The sequence below is a fragment of the Canis aureus genome, chromosome 5 (genome assembly GCF_053574225.1).
Source record: "Canis aureus isolate CA01 chromosome 5, VMU_Caureus_v.1.0, whole genome shotgun sequence".
Classification (NCBI taxonomy): domain Eukaryota; kingdom Metazoa; phylum Chordata; class Mammalia; order Carnivora; family Canidae; genus Canis; species Canis aureus.
Genome location: NC_135615.1, coordinates 5,552,538 through 5,565,821, shown reverse-complemented (window position 1 = coordinate 5,565,821; position 13,284 = coordinate 5,552,538). Strand labels below are relative to the sequence as shown.

The following is a 13,284-nucleotide window of genomic DNA, read 5'->3' as shown; positions in this document are numbered from 1 at the left end:
GGTAAATCCCCAGCAGTGCAATTGCTGGGTCGTAGGGCAGGTCTATTTTTAACTCTTTGAGGAACCTCCACACAGTTTTCCAGAGTGCATGCCACAGTTTTGGCTGAAAAATCCACTGATATCCCTGTAGTGGTTCGCTTTGATATAACTAATTGCTTTTCCTTTCCTTTCTTTTCTTTTCTTTTCTTTTTTTCTGCTTTTAAGATTCTCCTTTTCTCTTTCATTTTTGACTTGTTATTATGTGTCTTGGTGTGAAACTCTTTGGGTTCCTTTTATTTGGGACTGGCAATGCTTCCTGGGCCTGGAGGCCTGTTTTCTTCCCCAGGTTAGGGAAGTTTTTAGGTATTCTTTCTTCAAATAAGTTCTTCACCCTTTTCTCTCTTCTTTTTCTGGGACCTCTCTAATGTGAGTTTTATTATACTTGATGCTATTCCAGAGGTCCCTGTATCTTAATTTTTCAAATTATTTCTTCTTTTTGCTTTTCAGCTTGGATGATTTTTACTACCCTTTCTTGCAGATTGCTGATCTGTTCTTCACATCTTTTAATCTGCTGTCGATTGTGTCTGGTGTATTTTTCATTTCAGTTATTGTATTCTTCAGCCCTAATTGGTTCTTTTGTATATTTTCTCTTTGTTGAAGTTCTCACTGAATCCGTCCATTCTTCCAAGTTTGCTGAGCATCTCTGTGACCATTACTTTGAACTCTTTATCAGGCTGACTCCTTATCTCTGTTTCATTTCGTTATTTTTCTGAGGTTCTATCTCGTGGCCTTGTTCTTTCATTTAGAACATACTCCTCTGTCTCCTCGTTTTGTCTGACTTTCTCTGCTTGTTTCTAAAATTGTTCTTTCCAACTTTTCCCTCTTCAAAATATGTTGCTTTGAACAATGAATGTTAGTTATAAAGTCAAGCAAGAAGAAACATTTTTCAAAGTATTGTCTGGTCATTTCTCTCATTGGAGCTGTGGTGGGGTAGGTGGCAGAGGACAGTGCTCTTCTTTTTCTGAGTTCAGAGCACAGGAGTCAGGCAGATGGAGTTAAACTTAGTAGCCTTTGTTACTAATACATGCTAACAGATTGGAGGATGTGGTTTGGGTGGGTATGTAGCCACAGTGGGCTTCCCAATTCTTTATCCCAAATTAGGCACTTCCCCACACAGTTGTAAATGGAGGAAACAAATGTTTGATGCCCATCCCACGAAGATGAGAGCAGACCTGAATTCATGTTACCATGGGTGAGCACATCTTTTCAAAAAAGAGATTTGGAATCTCCTAAGCACTGCCTAGTGCCTTCTCCCCAATTCACTCATTAGGCAAATCTCCCTTCCTGCTGTGAGGAAGGTAGAGATAAATCCACTTGTGGGTAATGATGGTTTACCTCTAATTTCTGACTGGATTTAAATTAAAGTTAGTCCTGTCTTTTGTACATACCAACTCTCATAATGATGAGAGGTTGGACAGAGCATACTAGGTGGTAAAGAGAAGTCTGTTTTGTGTTTAATAATCCACAACATAGATAACTCATTTGTTGATTGATTTTGGTAAACCAAGTTTTATCTGGAGGAAAAGAATAATTCTTTCCAGGAAGAGTTTCCTCCATTTCAGCCTCTTTGGTTCAACTAAAGATTTTCTCCTTCAAGTTCCGTGTCTTGTGGTTTAAAAAATTTGTGCTTATAAATGCAGTCTATTAACTGTTCCCAATAGGAGTAAAGATCATTTCCATTGCTGTATTTTTATTCATAAAACATTAAAATTTATAATTTAAATTACACTTTAGACTTTAAAATTTATAATTTAATTAGAAAGCTGTTTTGTGCCTCATGCCTAGTCGTTATTGAGCCACATGACAAACTTTTATGTGTTCATTTTCAGTCAGTTATAGTTAAAAATGTAGGTATTTTTCCTGAAGATGATGAAGTAACTGGCATAAAAACTCTCAGCTCAGGAGGACCTAAAGCACATTCCTGGCCTGCAACTCTTTGGTCTTTTGACCTGAGGCAAACTGCAATCTTTCTGAGGCCTTCTTGTCTCTTATGTAAAATTAGGGACTTTGGGATCCCTGGGTGGCGCAGCAGTTTGGCGTCTGCCTTTGACCCATGGCGTGATCCTGGAGACCCGGGATCGAATCCCACATCAGGCTCCCAGTGCATGGAGCCTGCTTCTCCCTCTGCCTGTGTCTCTGTCTCTCTCTCTCTGTGACTATCATAAATAAATAAAAATTAAAATAAAAAAATTAGGGACTTTGACTAAATTAGTGACTACCTTTTGGAAAACAATATTTTTTTCAAAGAATGGAACTTAATTTGTTTTTGTTTTGTTTTGTTTTTTTGTTTGTTTCTGTTTTTGCATTAAACTGTATTATACAAAACCGAGACCAGTGGAGCTGTGTAGCTAAAAGAGAGATGAGACTACAGCTGGAGACTTTTGTCCCTCAATCCTACAGTATCCCCAATGGAACCTTAGATTTCTATGATTGGTAGTTTGGAAACAAACTGTTATGAGAAAATCCTTCTAATTAATGAGTCTTCGAATTAAAATTTGCTGATACGTTGTTTTTATGTGTATAATTTTCTTACCCTCTTATGTTTTTGATAAATGGAAAAGTATAAATAAAATTGCAAATATGTTCTCTTTATTAATGGATTGCAAGCTATTTCTACCATCTAACTCAATTCTCACCTGGAAATAAACCAGGGTCACAGAAGCAAGTATTTAGGAAAAGACTTTTGGCGAAAAGATCATTATATTCCTTTGATCATTCCTTAAGGAAATGAAGGCAGGCACTTAAGTGACTGGGCCACCTAGGCACCACTTAGTACCGTACTTAGACCCTATTTTGGGAATTCAATGAGAGGATGCCTTTTATAAGAAATAAGAGCATTCTAGATGGGAATATTTGTAATGCACATTTGATCCTTGACCAACATGGAATTGAAGCTGCAGGTCTAGTTAGCCTACACATGGACTTTCTTGGCTGTTGTGTTGTACTGTATTTTCTCTTATGTTTTTCTCAATAACCTTTTTTTCTCTAGCTTACTTTATTTTAAGAATATATTATATAACACATGTAATGTACAAACCATGTATTAATGGACTGTGTTATTGGTAAGGCTTCCCATCAACAGTAGGCTATTAGTAATTAAATTTTGGGAGAATCAGAAATTATACAGAGTTTTGACTGCACGGGGGTAAGTGCACCTAACCACTGTGTTGCTCAAAGGTCAACTGTAGTCTGAAATATTCCTAAATATTTCATAATTAAGTAGATAATGATAACTATAGTAAGTCAGGTGCTTCAAAAATTGGTCCTAATTCATAGAAAGGAAACAAAGTTACAGTTAAAATTTCTTTTCCTTGTTTCTAATTCTAGAAACGTATCAATGCGAAACTAAGTTGGAAAACTAGTGCTAGCTTATATTTTTTCCTTTCCTGAAGCAGATTTTCTGAAATCTCTGTGTTCACATGAAAAGAAGTACATCAGTCATCATATAGATAACAAAATAGTTTTACTCAATATTACCGGGAGAAATTCCACATGACTTTATGTAGTCCCACTTCCATTGTTTTATGTATTTAAGAGTCTGTGCTGAAAAATAGAGCATACAACATACCTCAAGATTTTGTTGAGTGCAAAATCAAAAGTGCAAAAGTGCAAAAGTGGAAAGTTCATTCGGAGGAATAATTTATTAAACAAATGATTAATCTCTCATAAAGGGCACTTTTTCTGAAAATCACAAACTATTAAAGTGTAAAATGACTCTTGTTTACAATTTTGTAACAGAAGTTACAAAGATCCTTCAGAAGTTATGTATATTCTTTTATTTCACATTCCTAGCTCCATTGGTTTCTTTACTATTTTTTATTTAAATTCAATTAACTAGCTTATAATGTTATGATATATATATCATGCCCGGAGCCAAAGGCCTACTCTCAGCCACTGAGCCACCCAGGGGTCCCAAGATTTCATTATTTATTGGCTGAGTAATATTCTGTTCTCTCTCTCCCTCCCTCTCTCTCTCTGTCTAATAAATAAATATGATACTTATTTATTTATATCTACATCACATCTTCTTTATGCATACCTCTTTCAAAGAACATCCATATCTCTCAGGTTGGCTATTGAGGATATTACTGGTATAAACATATGGGTGCAGGTGCCCCTTTGGATCCCGACCAAAGTGATCTTCGGGATTCATACCTTCTAGCGCAATTGCTGGGTTTTACATAGGTAGCTCCTTTTTCAACTCTTTGAGGAACCTCCGGTACTGATTTCCAGAGGAGCTGCACCAGGTTGTATTCTCACCAACATCATAAGAGGATCCCCCTTTCTCTGCATTCCTGCCAACATCTGTCATTTCCAGACTTGCTAATTTTGGACATTATGAAAGGTGTGAGGGGGAAACTCACCGTGGTTTTGATTTGTATTTCTCTAGTGCCAGCTGATGTTGAGCATGTTTTCATGTGTCTGTTGGCCATATGTATGTCTTCTTTGGAGACATGTCCTTTCATTTCTTCTGCCCATTTCTTCATTGGGTTATCTTTCTTTGGGTGTTGACTTTGATCAGCTCTTTATAGACTTTGCATACCAGCCTTTTATCTGATAAGGCATTTGCAAACACCTTCTCCCATTCTGTCAGTTGTCTTTTGGTTTTGTCAACTATTTCCTTGCTGTGCAAAAGCTTTTTATCTTGATGAATTCCCAGTAGGTCATTTTGGCGTCTGGTGACATGTTCTAGCAAGAAGTTGCGGCAGCCGAGGTCACAGAGGTTGCTGGCTGTGTTCTCCTCTAGGATTTTGATGGATTCCTATCTCACATTTGGGTGTTTCATCCATTTTGACTCTATTTTTGTGTATAGCATAAGAAAATGGTCCAGTTTTATTCTTCTACATGTGGTGGTCTGATTTCCCACACCATTTGTTGAAGAGACTGCTTTGTCTCCATTGGATTTTCTTTCCAGTATTGTTGAAGAGGAGTGGACCATAGAGTTGAGGGTCCACTTCTGGGTTTTCTCTTCTGGGCCATTGATCGACATGTCTGCTTTTGTGCCAGTACCATACTGTCTTGTTGATCACAGCTTTAAAATAGAGCTTGAAGTCCGGCTTGTAATGCCACCAGCTATGGCTACCTCTATCAACATATGTTTGGCTATTCGGGGTCTTCTAAGGTTCCAAACAAATCTTACCGTTATTTACTCCAGCTGTATAAAAGGAGTTGGTAGTATTTTGATAGAGATTGCATTGAATATATAGATTGATGGAGCTAGCATAAACATTTTAACAATATTTAATTCTTTCAATCCATGAGCATGGAATGTATTTCCAGTTCTTTACACCTTTCTCAATTTCTTTCCAGAATGTCCTGTCATCTTCAGAGTATAGATCCTTTGTCTCTCTGGGTAGGTTTATTCCTAGGCATCTTATGGTGTTTGCTGCAATGGTCAATGGAATCGACTCCTCAGTTTCTCTTTCTTCCATCTCATTGTTAGTGTATAGAAATGCAACTGATTTCTGTGCATGGATTTCCTATCCTGCTGCTTTGCTGAATTCAGGAAAGGGTCCTAGCAACGTTGGGGTGGAGTCTTTTGGGTTTTCCACATAGGATATCATGTCCTCTGAGAAAAGTGAGAGTTTGAGTTCTTTTCTGATTCAGACGCCTTTTTATTTCTTTTTGTTGTCTAAATGCTGAGGCTATGTTGAACAACACTGGTTGTCCAGAGAGTGGACTTCCCTGTCGTGTTCCTGACCTTAGTGGCAAAGCTCTCAGTTTTTCCCCTTAAGAATGGCATCAGGTGTGGGCTTTTCGTAGATGGCTTTTATGATATTGAGATATGCTCCCCCCCCTCCCTGCACTGCGAAGAGTATTGATCCGGAAAGGGTGCTGCACTTTGTCAACTGCTTTTTCTGCATCTCTTGAGAGGATCCTATGGTTCTTATCCTTTCTTTTATTTCTGTAGTGTATCACATTGATTCATCTGCAGATGTCGAATCACCCTTGCAGCCCAGGCATAAAACCCACTTGGACATGGTGAATAATCCTTTAATGTACTGTTGAATCCTCCCAGCCAGTGTCTTGGTGAAAATTTTGGCATCCATGTTCATCAGGGATATTGGAGTGTAATTCTCCTTTTGGGTGGGGTCTTGCTCTGGTTTTGCGATCAGAGTAATGCTGGCCTCACAGAGAACGCTGGAAGGTTTCCCTTCCATTTCTAATTTTTATAAACAGCTCCGAAGAATAGATTAATTCTTCCTGGAATGTGTGGTAGAATTCTCCTGGGAAGCCACCTGGTCCTGGACTCTTGGTTGTTGGCAGATATTTGATGACTGCTCCCATTTCCTTGCTGGTTATGGGTCTGTTCAGGTTTCCTGTGTCTTCCTGTTTCAGTTTTGGTAGGAAGGGATCCATTTCTTCCAGATTGCTTAGTTTGTTGGCATATAGTTGCTCAGAATGTGTTCTTATAGTTGTCTGTATTTCTCTGGTGCTGGTCGTGATCTGTCTTCTTTCATTCATGATCTTATTTCCCCAGATGTGGTTTTCTTTTTTAAAATTCCCCTGGCTATTCTGGGTCTTCTGATTCCACACAAATCTTAAAATAATTTGTTGTAGCTCTCTGAAGAAAGTCCATGGTATTTTCATAGGGATTGCATTAAACGTGTAAATTGCCCTGGGTAATATTGACATTTTCACAATATTAATTCTGCCAATCCATGAGCACGGAATATTTTTCCATCTCTTTGTGTCTTCCTCAATTTCTTTCAGAAGTGTTCTATACTTTTTAGGGTATAGGTCCTTTACGTCTCTGGTTAGGTTTATTCCTAGGTATCTTATGCTTTTGGGTGCAATTGTAAATGGGATTGACTCCTTAATTTCTCTTTCTTCAGTCTCATTGTTAGTGTATAGAAATGCCATTGATTTCTGGGCATTGGTTTTGTATCCTGCCACGCTGCCAAATTGCTGTATGAGTTCTATCAATCTTGGGGTGGAGGCTTTTAGGTTTTCTATGTAGAGTATCATGTCATCGGCAAAGAGGGAGAGTTTGACTTCTTTGCCAATTTGAATGCCTTTAATGTCTTTTTGTTGTCTGATTGCTGAGGCTAGGACTTCCAGGACTATGTTGAATAGCAGTGGTGAGAGTAGACATCCCTGTCTTGTTCCTGATCTTAGGGGAAAGGCTCCCAGTGATTCCCCATTGAGAATGATATTTGCTGTGGGCTTTTCGTAGATGGCTTTTAAGATGTTGAGGAATGTTCCCTCTATCCCTACACTCTGAAGAGTTTTGATCAGGAATGGATGCTGTATTTTGTCAAATCCTTTCTCTGCATCTAAAGAGAGGATCATATGGTTCTTGGTTTTTCACTTGCTGATATGATAAATCACATTGATTGTTTTACGAGTGTTGAACCAGCCTTGTGTCCCGGGGATAAATCCTACTCGGTCATGGTGAATAATTTTCTTAATGTACTGTTGGATCCGATTGGCTAGTATCTTGTTGAGAATTTTTGCATCCATGTTCATCAGGGATATTGGTCTGTAATTCTTTTTGGTGGGGTCTTTGTCTGGTTTTGGAATTAAGGTGATGCTGGCCTCATAGAACGAATTTGCAAGTACTCCATCCCTTTCTATCTTTCCAAACAGCTTTAGTAGAATAGGCATTGTTTCTTCTTTAAACGTTTGATAGGATTCCCCTGGGAAGCCATCTGGCCCTGGACCTTTGTGTCTTGGGAGGTTTTTGATGACTGCTTCAATTTCCTCCCTGGTTATTGGCCTGTTCAGGTTTTCTGTTTCTTCCTGTTCCAGTTTTGGTAGTTTGTGGCTTTCCAGGAATGCGTCCATTTCTTCTAGATTGCCTAATTTTTTGGCTCCGTTCTCTTTTTGATATGTCTGGCCAGGGGTTTATCGATCTTATTAATTCTGTCAAAGAACCAGCTCCTGACTTCATTGATGTGTTCTACTGTTCCTTTGGTTTCTATTTCATTGATTTCTGCTCTGATCTTTATGAATTTTCTTCTCCTGCTGGTTTTAGGCTTTAATATTCTGTTCTTTTCCAGCTCGTTTAGGTGTAGGGTTAGGTTGTGTATTTAGGACCTTTCTCATTTCTTGAGAAAGGCTTGCATTGCTATATACTATCCTCTTTCCATGACCTTTGCTGCATCCCAAATGTTTTGAGCAGTTGTGTTTCCATTTTCATTTGTTTCTATGAGGTTTTAAAATGTGCCTTACTGCCCCAGTTGGATTCTTTAACCTCTGTGTATTTGAATTCTTTCCAAATTTCCTGTCAAGATTGAGTTCCAGTTTCAAAGCATTGTGGTCTGAAAGTATGCAGGGAATGATCCCAGTCTTTTGGTACCAGTTGAGAGCTGATTTGTGACTGAGTATGTGATCTGTTGTGCAGAATGTTTGTTCCATGTGCACCCGAGAAGAATGTGTATTCTGTTGTCATAGGATGGAGTGCTCTGAAGTTATCTGTGAAGTCCATTTTGTGCAATGTGTCATTCAGAGCCCTTGCGTCCTAGTGGATCATCTGCTTAGATGATCTGGCCATTACAGTAGTGTTGTGTTAAAGTACCTACTATTATTATATGACTATCCATGTGTTCCTTTATTTTTGTTATTAATTGCTTTATAAGGTGGCCTGGGTGGCTCAGTCGGTTAAGGCTCTGCCTTTGGCTTAGGTCATGTTCTCAAGGTCCTGGGATCAAGCCCTGATCAGGCTGCCTGCTCAGTGGGGAGCCTGCTTCTCTCTTTCTTGCTGCCACTGCCTGTGTTCTCTGTGTGTGTGTGTGTGTGTCAAATAAATAAATAAATGAAATCTTAACAGAAAGTTGATTTATATAGTTGGCTGCTCCCACTTTAGACACATTAAAACTTATAATTGTCCAATTTTAGTTTTGGATAGACCCTTTAATTATGGCATAGTGAGTTTCTTCATCTTTTGTTGTTGTTTCTTCTCTTAATGCAGTCTTTGGTTTAAAATCCAATTTGTGGGATGACCAGGTGGCTCAGTGGTTGAGCATCTGCCTTCGGCTCAGGTCATGATCTAGTCCCACATCAGGCTCCCCGCACGGAGCCTGCTTCTCCCGCTGCCTGTGCCTCTGCCTTTCGCTCTCTGTGTGTCTCTCATGAATAAATAAATAAAATCTTAAAAAAATTCAATTTGTTTGATATAAATATTGCCACTCCAGTTTTTTTTCATGTCCTTTAATATGATAAATGGTTTTCCACTCCCTCACCTTCAATGTGAAGTTGTCTTTGTGTCTAAAATGAGTCTCTTTCAGATAGCATATCAGTGGGTCTTGCTTTTTTTTTATCTACTGTGATACCCTGTGTGTTTTGGTTGGGGCATTTGACTTGTTTACATTCAGAGAAAGGATTGAAAGATATGAATGTAGTGCCATTGTATTATGTGTAAAGTCCGTGTTCTGGTCTGTGTTACTTTTGGGCTCTCTGTTTGCTTAAAGTTTCCCCTTTACCACTTCTTGCAAAGCTGTTTTAGGGATCACAAATTCTTTTAGTTTCAGTTTGTGCTGGAAGCTTTTTATCTCCCCTTGTATTTTGAATGAGAGCCTTGCTGGATAAGATTCTTGGCTGTAGACTCTTCTCCTTGAGCACCCTGAGTATATCATGCCAGCTCTCTCTGGCCTGCTAGGTCTCTTTGGATAGATCCGCTGCCAGTTGAATATTTCTCTCCTTCTTGGTTCAGGGCCTCGTGTTCCAAGCTGCTTTCAGGATTTTCTCTTTGGGTCTGAAATTTGCAAGCTTTGTTATTATATTGGAGATATTGACCTGTTTTTTATTGATTTTGAGGAAGGTTCTCTGTGCCTCCTGGCACTTGAGTGCCTGTTTCTTTCCCCAGATGAGGGAATATCTCTGCTATAATTTGCTCAAATATGCCTTCTGCCCCCTCCTTCCCCTCTTTTTCTGGGATCCCCATTATTCTAACATTGTTTTGCTGTGTGGTACGAATCATCTCTCAAATTCTCCTGTCATAGTCCAGTGGTTGTTTCTCTCGCTTTTCCTCAGCTTCTTTATTCTCCATTGTTTTGTCTTCTATATCACTACTTCTCTGTGAAACCTCATTTATCCTAGCAGTTAGAACCTTCATTTTTGATTGCATCTCACTAAGATTAGCCTTTTTTATCTCAACTTGATTAGATATCAGTTGTTTTATTTCTCCAGAAAGGCATTCTCTAATGTCCTCTGTGTTTCTTTTAAGCCCAGCTATTATCTTGATGGTCATTATTCTGAACTCTCGCTCCAGCCTCTTCCTTCTATCCATGCTGATTAGGTTCCAGGCAGTCAGTACTACCTCTTGTTCTCTTTGTGGCGGTGAGTTTTTCCATCTTGTCATTCTGTCCAGAGAAGAAGAGATGAGTGAGAGAACAGAATAGAAAAATACCAAGAATGACCCCAGATAAATACATGCTAAACAAATCAGAAGAGACCCGAAGCCAATTTAAAGGTTAACAAAGGAGATAATAGAATTAGAGAGATCAAGAGAGCAGAGCAGTACACCGATACTATGTGAATTTTGGTCTTTTTGTTAGGAAATTGCATCCCCAAATGGTTAAGAGGAAACCTTGTATATATACAAAAATAAAATTAAATACAAGGAAAGTCTAGAATGTAAGTGTAAAAATGGAAATTAAAAGTCAAAATAAAAAGGATATTATCAGCCAGTTGAACAGAACAGAGCAATATACTATATCATAAGTTTATTTTGGTCTGTTTGTTAGAAGAAACTACATCCCAAAATTGTAAAGAATGAAAAACTTCATTATATGCAAAAATAAAATTAAATGCAATGAAAGGATAGAATGTAACTGTAAATATGAAAATTAAGATAGATTTTAAAAATATTATAATCAGACAGATGAAGAGAATAGAGCAGTATAGTAGATTCTGGTTGTATTTTAGTCTATTTCTTAGAAGGAACTACTTCCCGAAATGGTACAGAAAGAAAAACTTCAATATATACAGGAATAATATTAAGAGCAGTGAAAGGATTGAATGCAAGTGTAAAAAGGTAAATTGTAAGAGTTGATAAATGAAGAAAATGGTTGAAAGCAAAAAGAAAATTAAAATAGAAAGACTAAGGAGTCATGAGAAATAGCCATGAGTTCTGTATACTGTTTGCCCCTAGCACTGGAGTTCTGCAGCTCTGTATGATGAGTAAAGTTGGTCTTAGCAGGAAGTTGTTGCTGACCTCCTGAGGGAGAGGCCTGTTGCACTGATTCTTAGGTGTCTTTGCTTAGGGTGGGATTGCACCACCCTTGCCAGGGGGCCAGGCCAGGTAAGCAGCTCCAGATTGCTCTCTGTGGCTTTTGTTCCCTGAAGGCTTTCTGGGCAGCTTTAGAGGATGAGAATGAAAATGGTGGCCTCCTAATTTCCAGCCCTGGAATTGAAAGATCTCACTCCCTACTGTGTCTCCCTGGTTTCTGTCTGCACTCTGTATTCACCCAGCCTGTGACCAAGCATTTTTATCTCAAGCACAGACCCCCTTTCGATTTTCCAAACTTTGCAGACCCCTGTAGCTCCCATTCACACTGTGCCTCTGGGGGGAAGGAGGAGGTCTTGCCCAGTTTTTCCTGCTTGGAAAGTGGTCACCTGACTGTTCCTCGGTTTGGGGTTTATGGCAACACTGAGCTGAATGCCCACTCCTGGGCTCACTGATTGCAACTGGCTTCCCCGCTCAAACGCCTTGGCAACTGCCATACTCAGGCGCCGCCCCCATTCCTTCTGTGACCCCGCCCCCCCAGGGATCCTGAGACCACACTGTCCGTCCCACTTAGGATGCTGCCCCCCGTTGCCACCTGAGCATCTTTCAGACAGGGATGTCCTCACTGGAACAGACCTCTTAAAAGTTCTGGTTGTGCACTCTGCTGCTATATCACTTTCCAGGACTTGCCTTCTGGCTTCCAGAGGTTCCCTGCCGCCCTGGTTTAATCTTCTGATATATGCCTCTGATTCATTTCTCCACACCTCCTACCTTGCAGAAAGCGGTCGCTGTTCTATTTGTAGAATTGCAACAATTCTTTTCTTGGATCTCTGTCTGAGTCCACAGGTGTTCAGAATGATTTGATACCTATGTAGCTGAATCCCAGACACCAGACAAAACTAGGGTCTCCTACTCCTCCACCATCGTCCTCTTCTTCCAGAAATTCTGTATATTCGATTGATCAATATTAATTGTACTTTTTATTAGAATCCTCTAAACAGCATTATAGGTTTCTTCTCAGTTATCCAGATTAAAATAAGTAGGGATTTATTTTATTTATGTGATTAGCTTTCTATTTAAGCAAATTGTAGCTTTTACTTTCTAAAAGTATCATTTCCAGACCACGTTTCATAAGCAAAATAAAATTCCTACAATAATGTCTCTTGTTTAACTTGAACATTGTAAGTAACGTTTAACTTATTTCAGATGCAGCAGATGTTGGAAGACAGTATAATCAGAGAACTAAAAGAAGGTATGTTGCCAAATTCACAAATTTAGATGGTCATTAATTTCTGAAATAAACCACAAATAGTAACTGGCATCCCTTCCCCTTGTTAAAATTTTGTCTAGATATATCTAATAAAAAATGTAAAACATAAACATAGTGAATAAGAGACTTATTCCTCATTTGGTCATCGTGTTTCATACCTTTTTTATTTTTATTTTTTAAGATTTTATTTATTTATTCATGATAGCCACACAGAGAGAGACAGAGAGGCAGAGACACAGGCAGAGGGAGAAGCAGGCTCCATGCAGGGAGCCCGACGTGGGATTCGATCCCGGGTCTCCAGGATCGTGCCCTGGGCCAAAGACAGGCGCCAAACCGCTGTGCCACCCAGGGATCCCTCATACCTTTTTTAAAAACCTGCAGCCTGTATGCCTGTTAGCACTTTTGGCTGTAATCTTCCTTCACTTGTGCCATCGCTATGGAACTGTCAATCTGAAAATGTGGGCGTTCTCAAATTCTTGTTTCTGCTAGTGGTAGAAGACCAAACAGACCAGACTTGTCTCAGTAATACTTAGTTAAGCAATTATATAGTTCATATAGCTGTCCCTTGACAGGTGACATTTCAATCTCCAGCCACTGGTTTTGCCATTGGGTAAAATTCCAGGTTTCTTAGCATGGAATATAAGCACCCAAATCAATTTGGTTCTTGCCACATTGGTGAGCCTTCTCTGTCGCCATTACCCTACTCTGCTGCTTTGCAGAGAGTAATCTTTCAGGTATCAGCCTTCCTATTCCCTCCACAGAAAAGCAGACAATATTGATAGAAAACCAGGATGTCCCTTCTGTG

At 39.2% G+C, this 13,284-nt stretch overlaps 1 protein-coding gene across 10 annotated transcripts in view; it reads left to right on the top strand.

Moving 5' to 3' along the window:
- LOC144313630 (ankyrin repeat domain-containing protein 26-like) overlaps window positions 1-13,284 on the top strand; it is a 110,112-nt gene that overhangs the window by 71,600 nt on the left and 25,228 nt on the right. The window contains exon 17 of one of the 10 annotated variants that reach the window (XM_077896670.1): window positions 12,416-12,461. The exons of the other annotated variants lie outside the window; for them this stretch is intronic. Coding sequence (XP_077752796.1) covers window positions 12,416-12,461 — 46 coding nt within the window. The remainder of the gene's footprint in view (window positions 1-12,415; window positions 12,462-13,284) is intronic. 10 annotated transcript variants of the gene reach the window in all.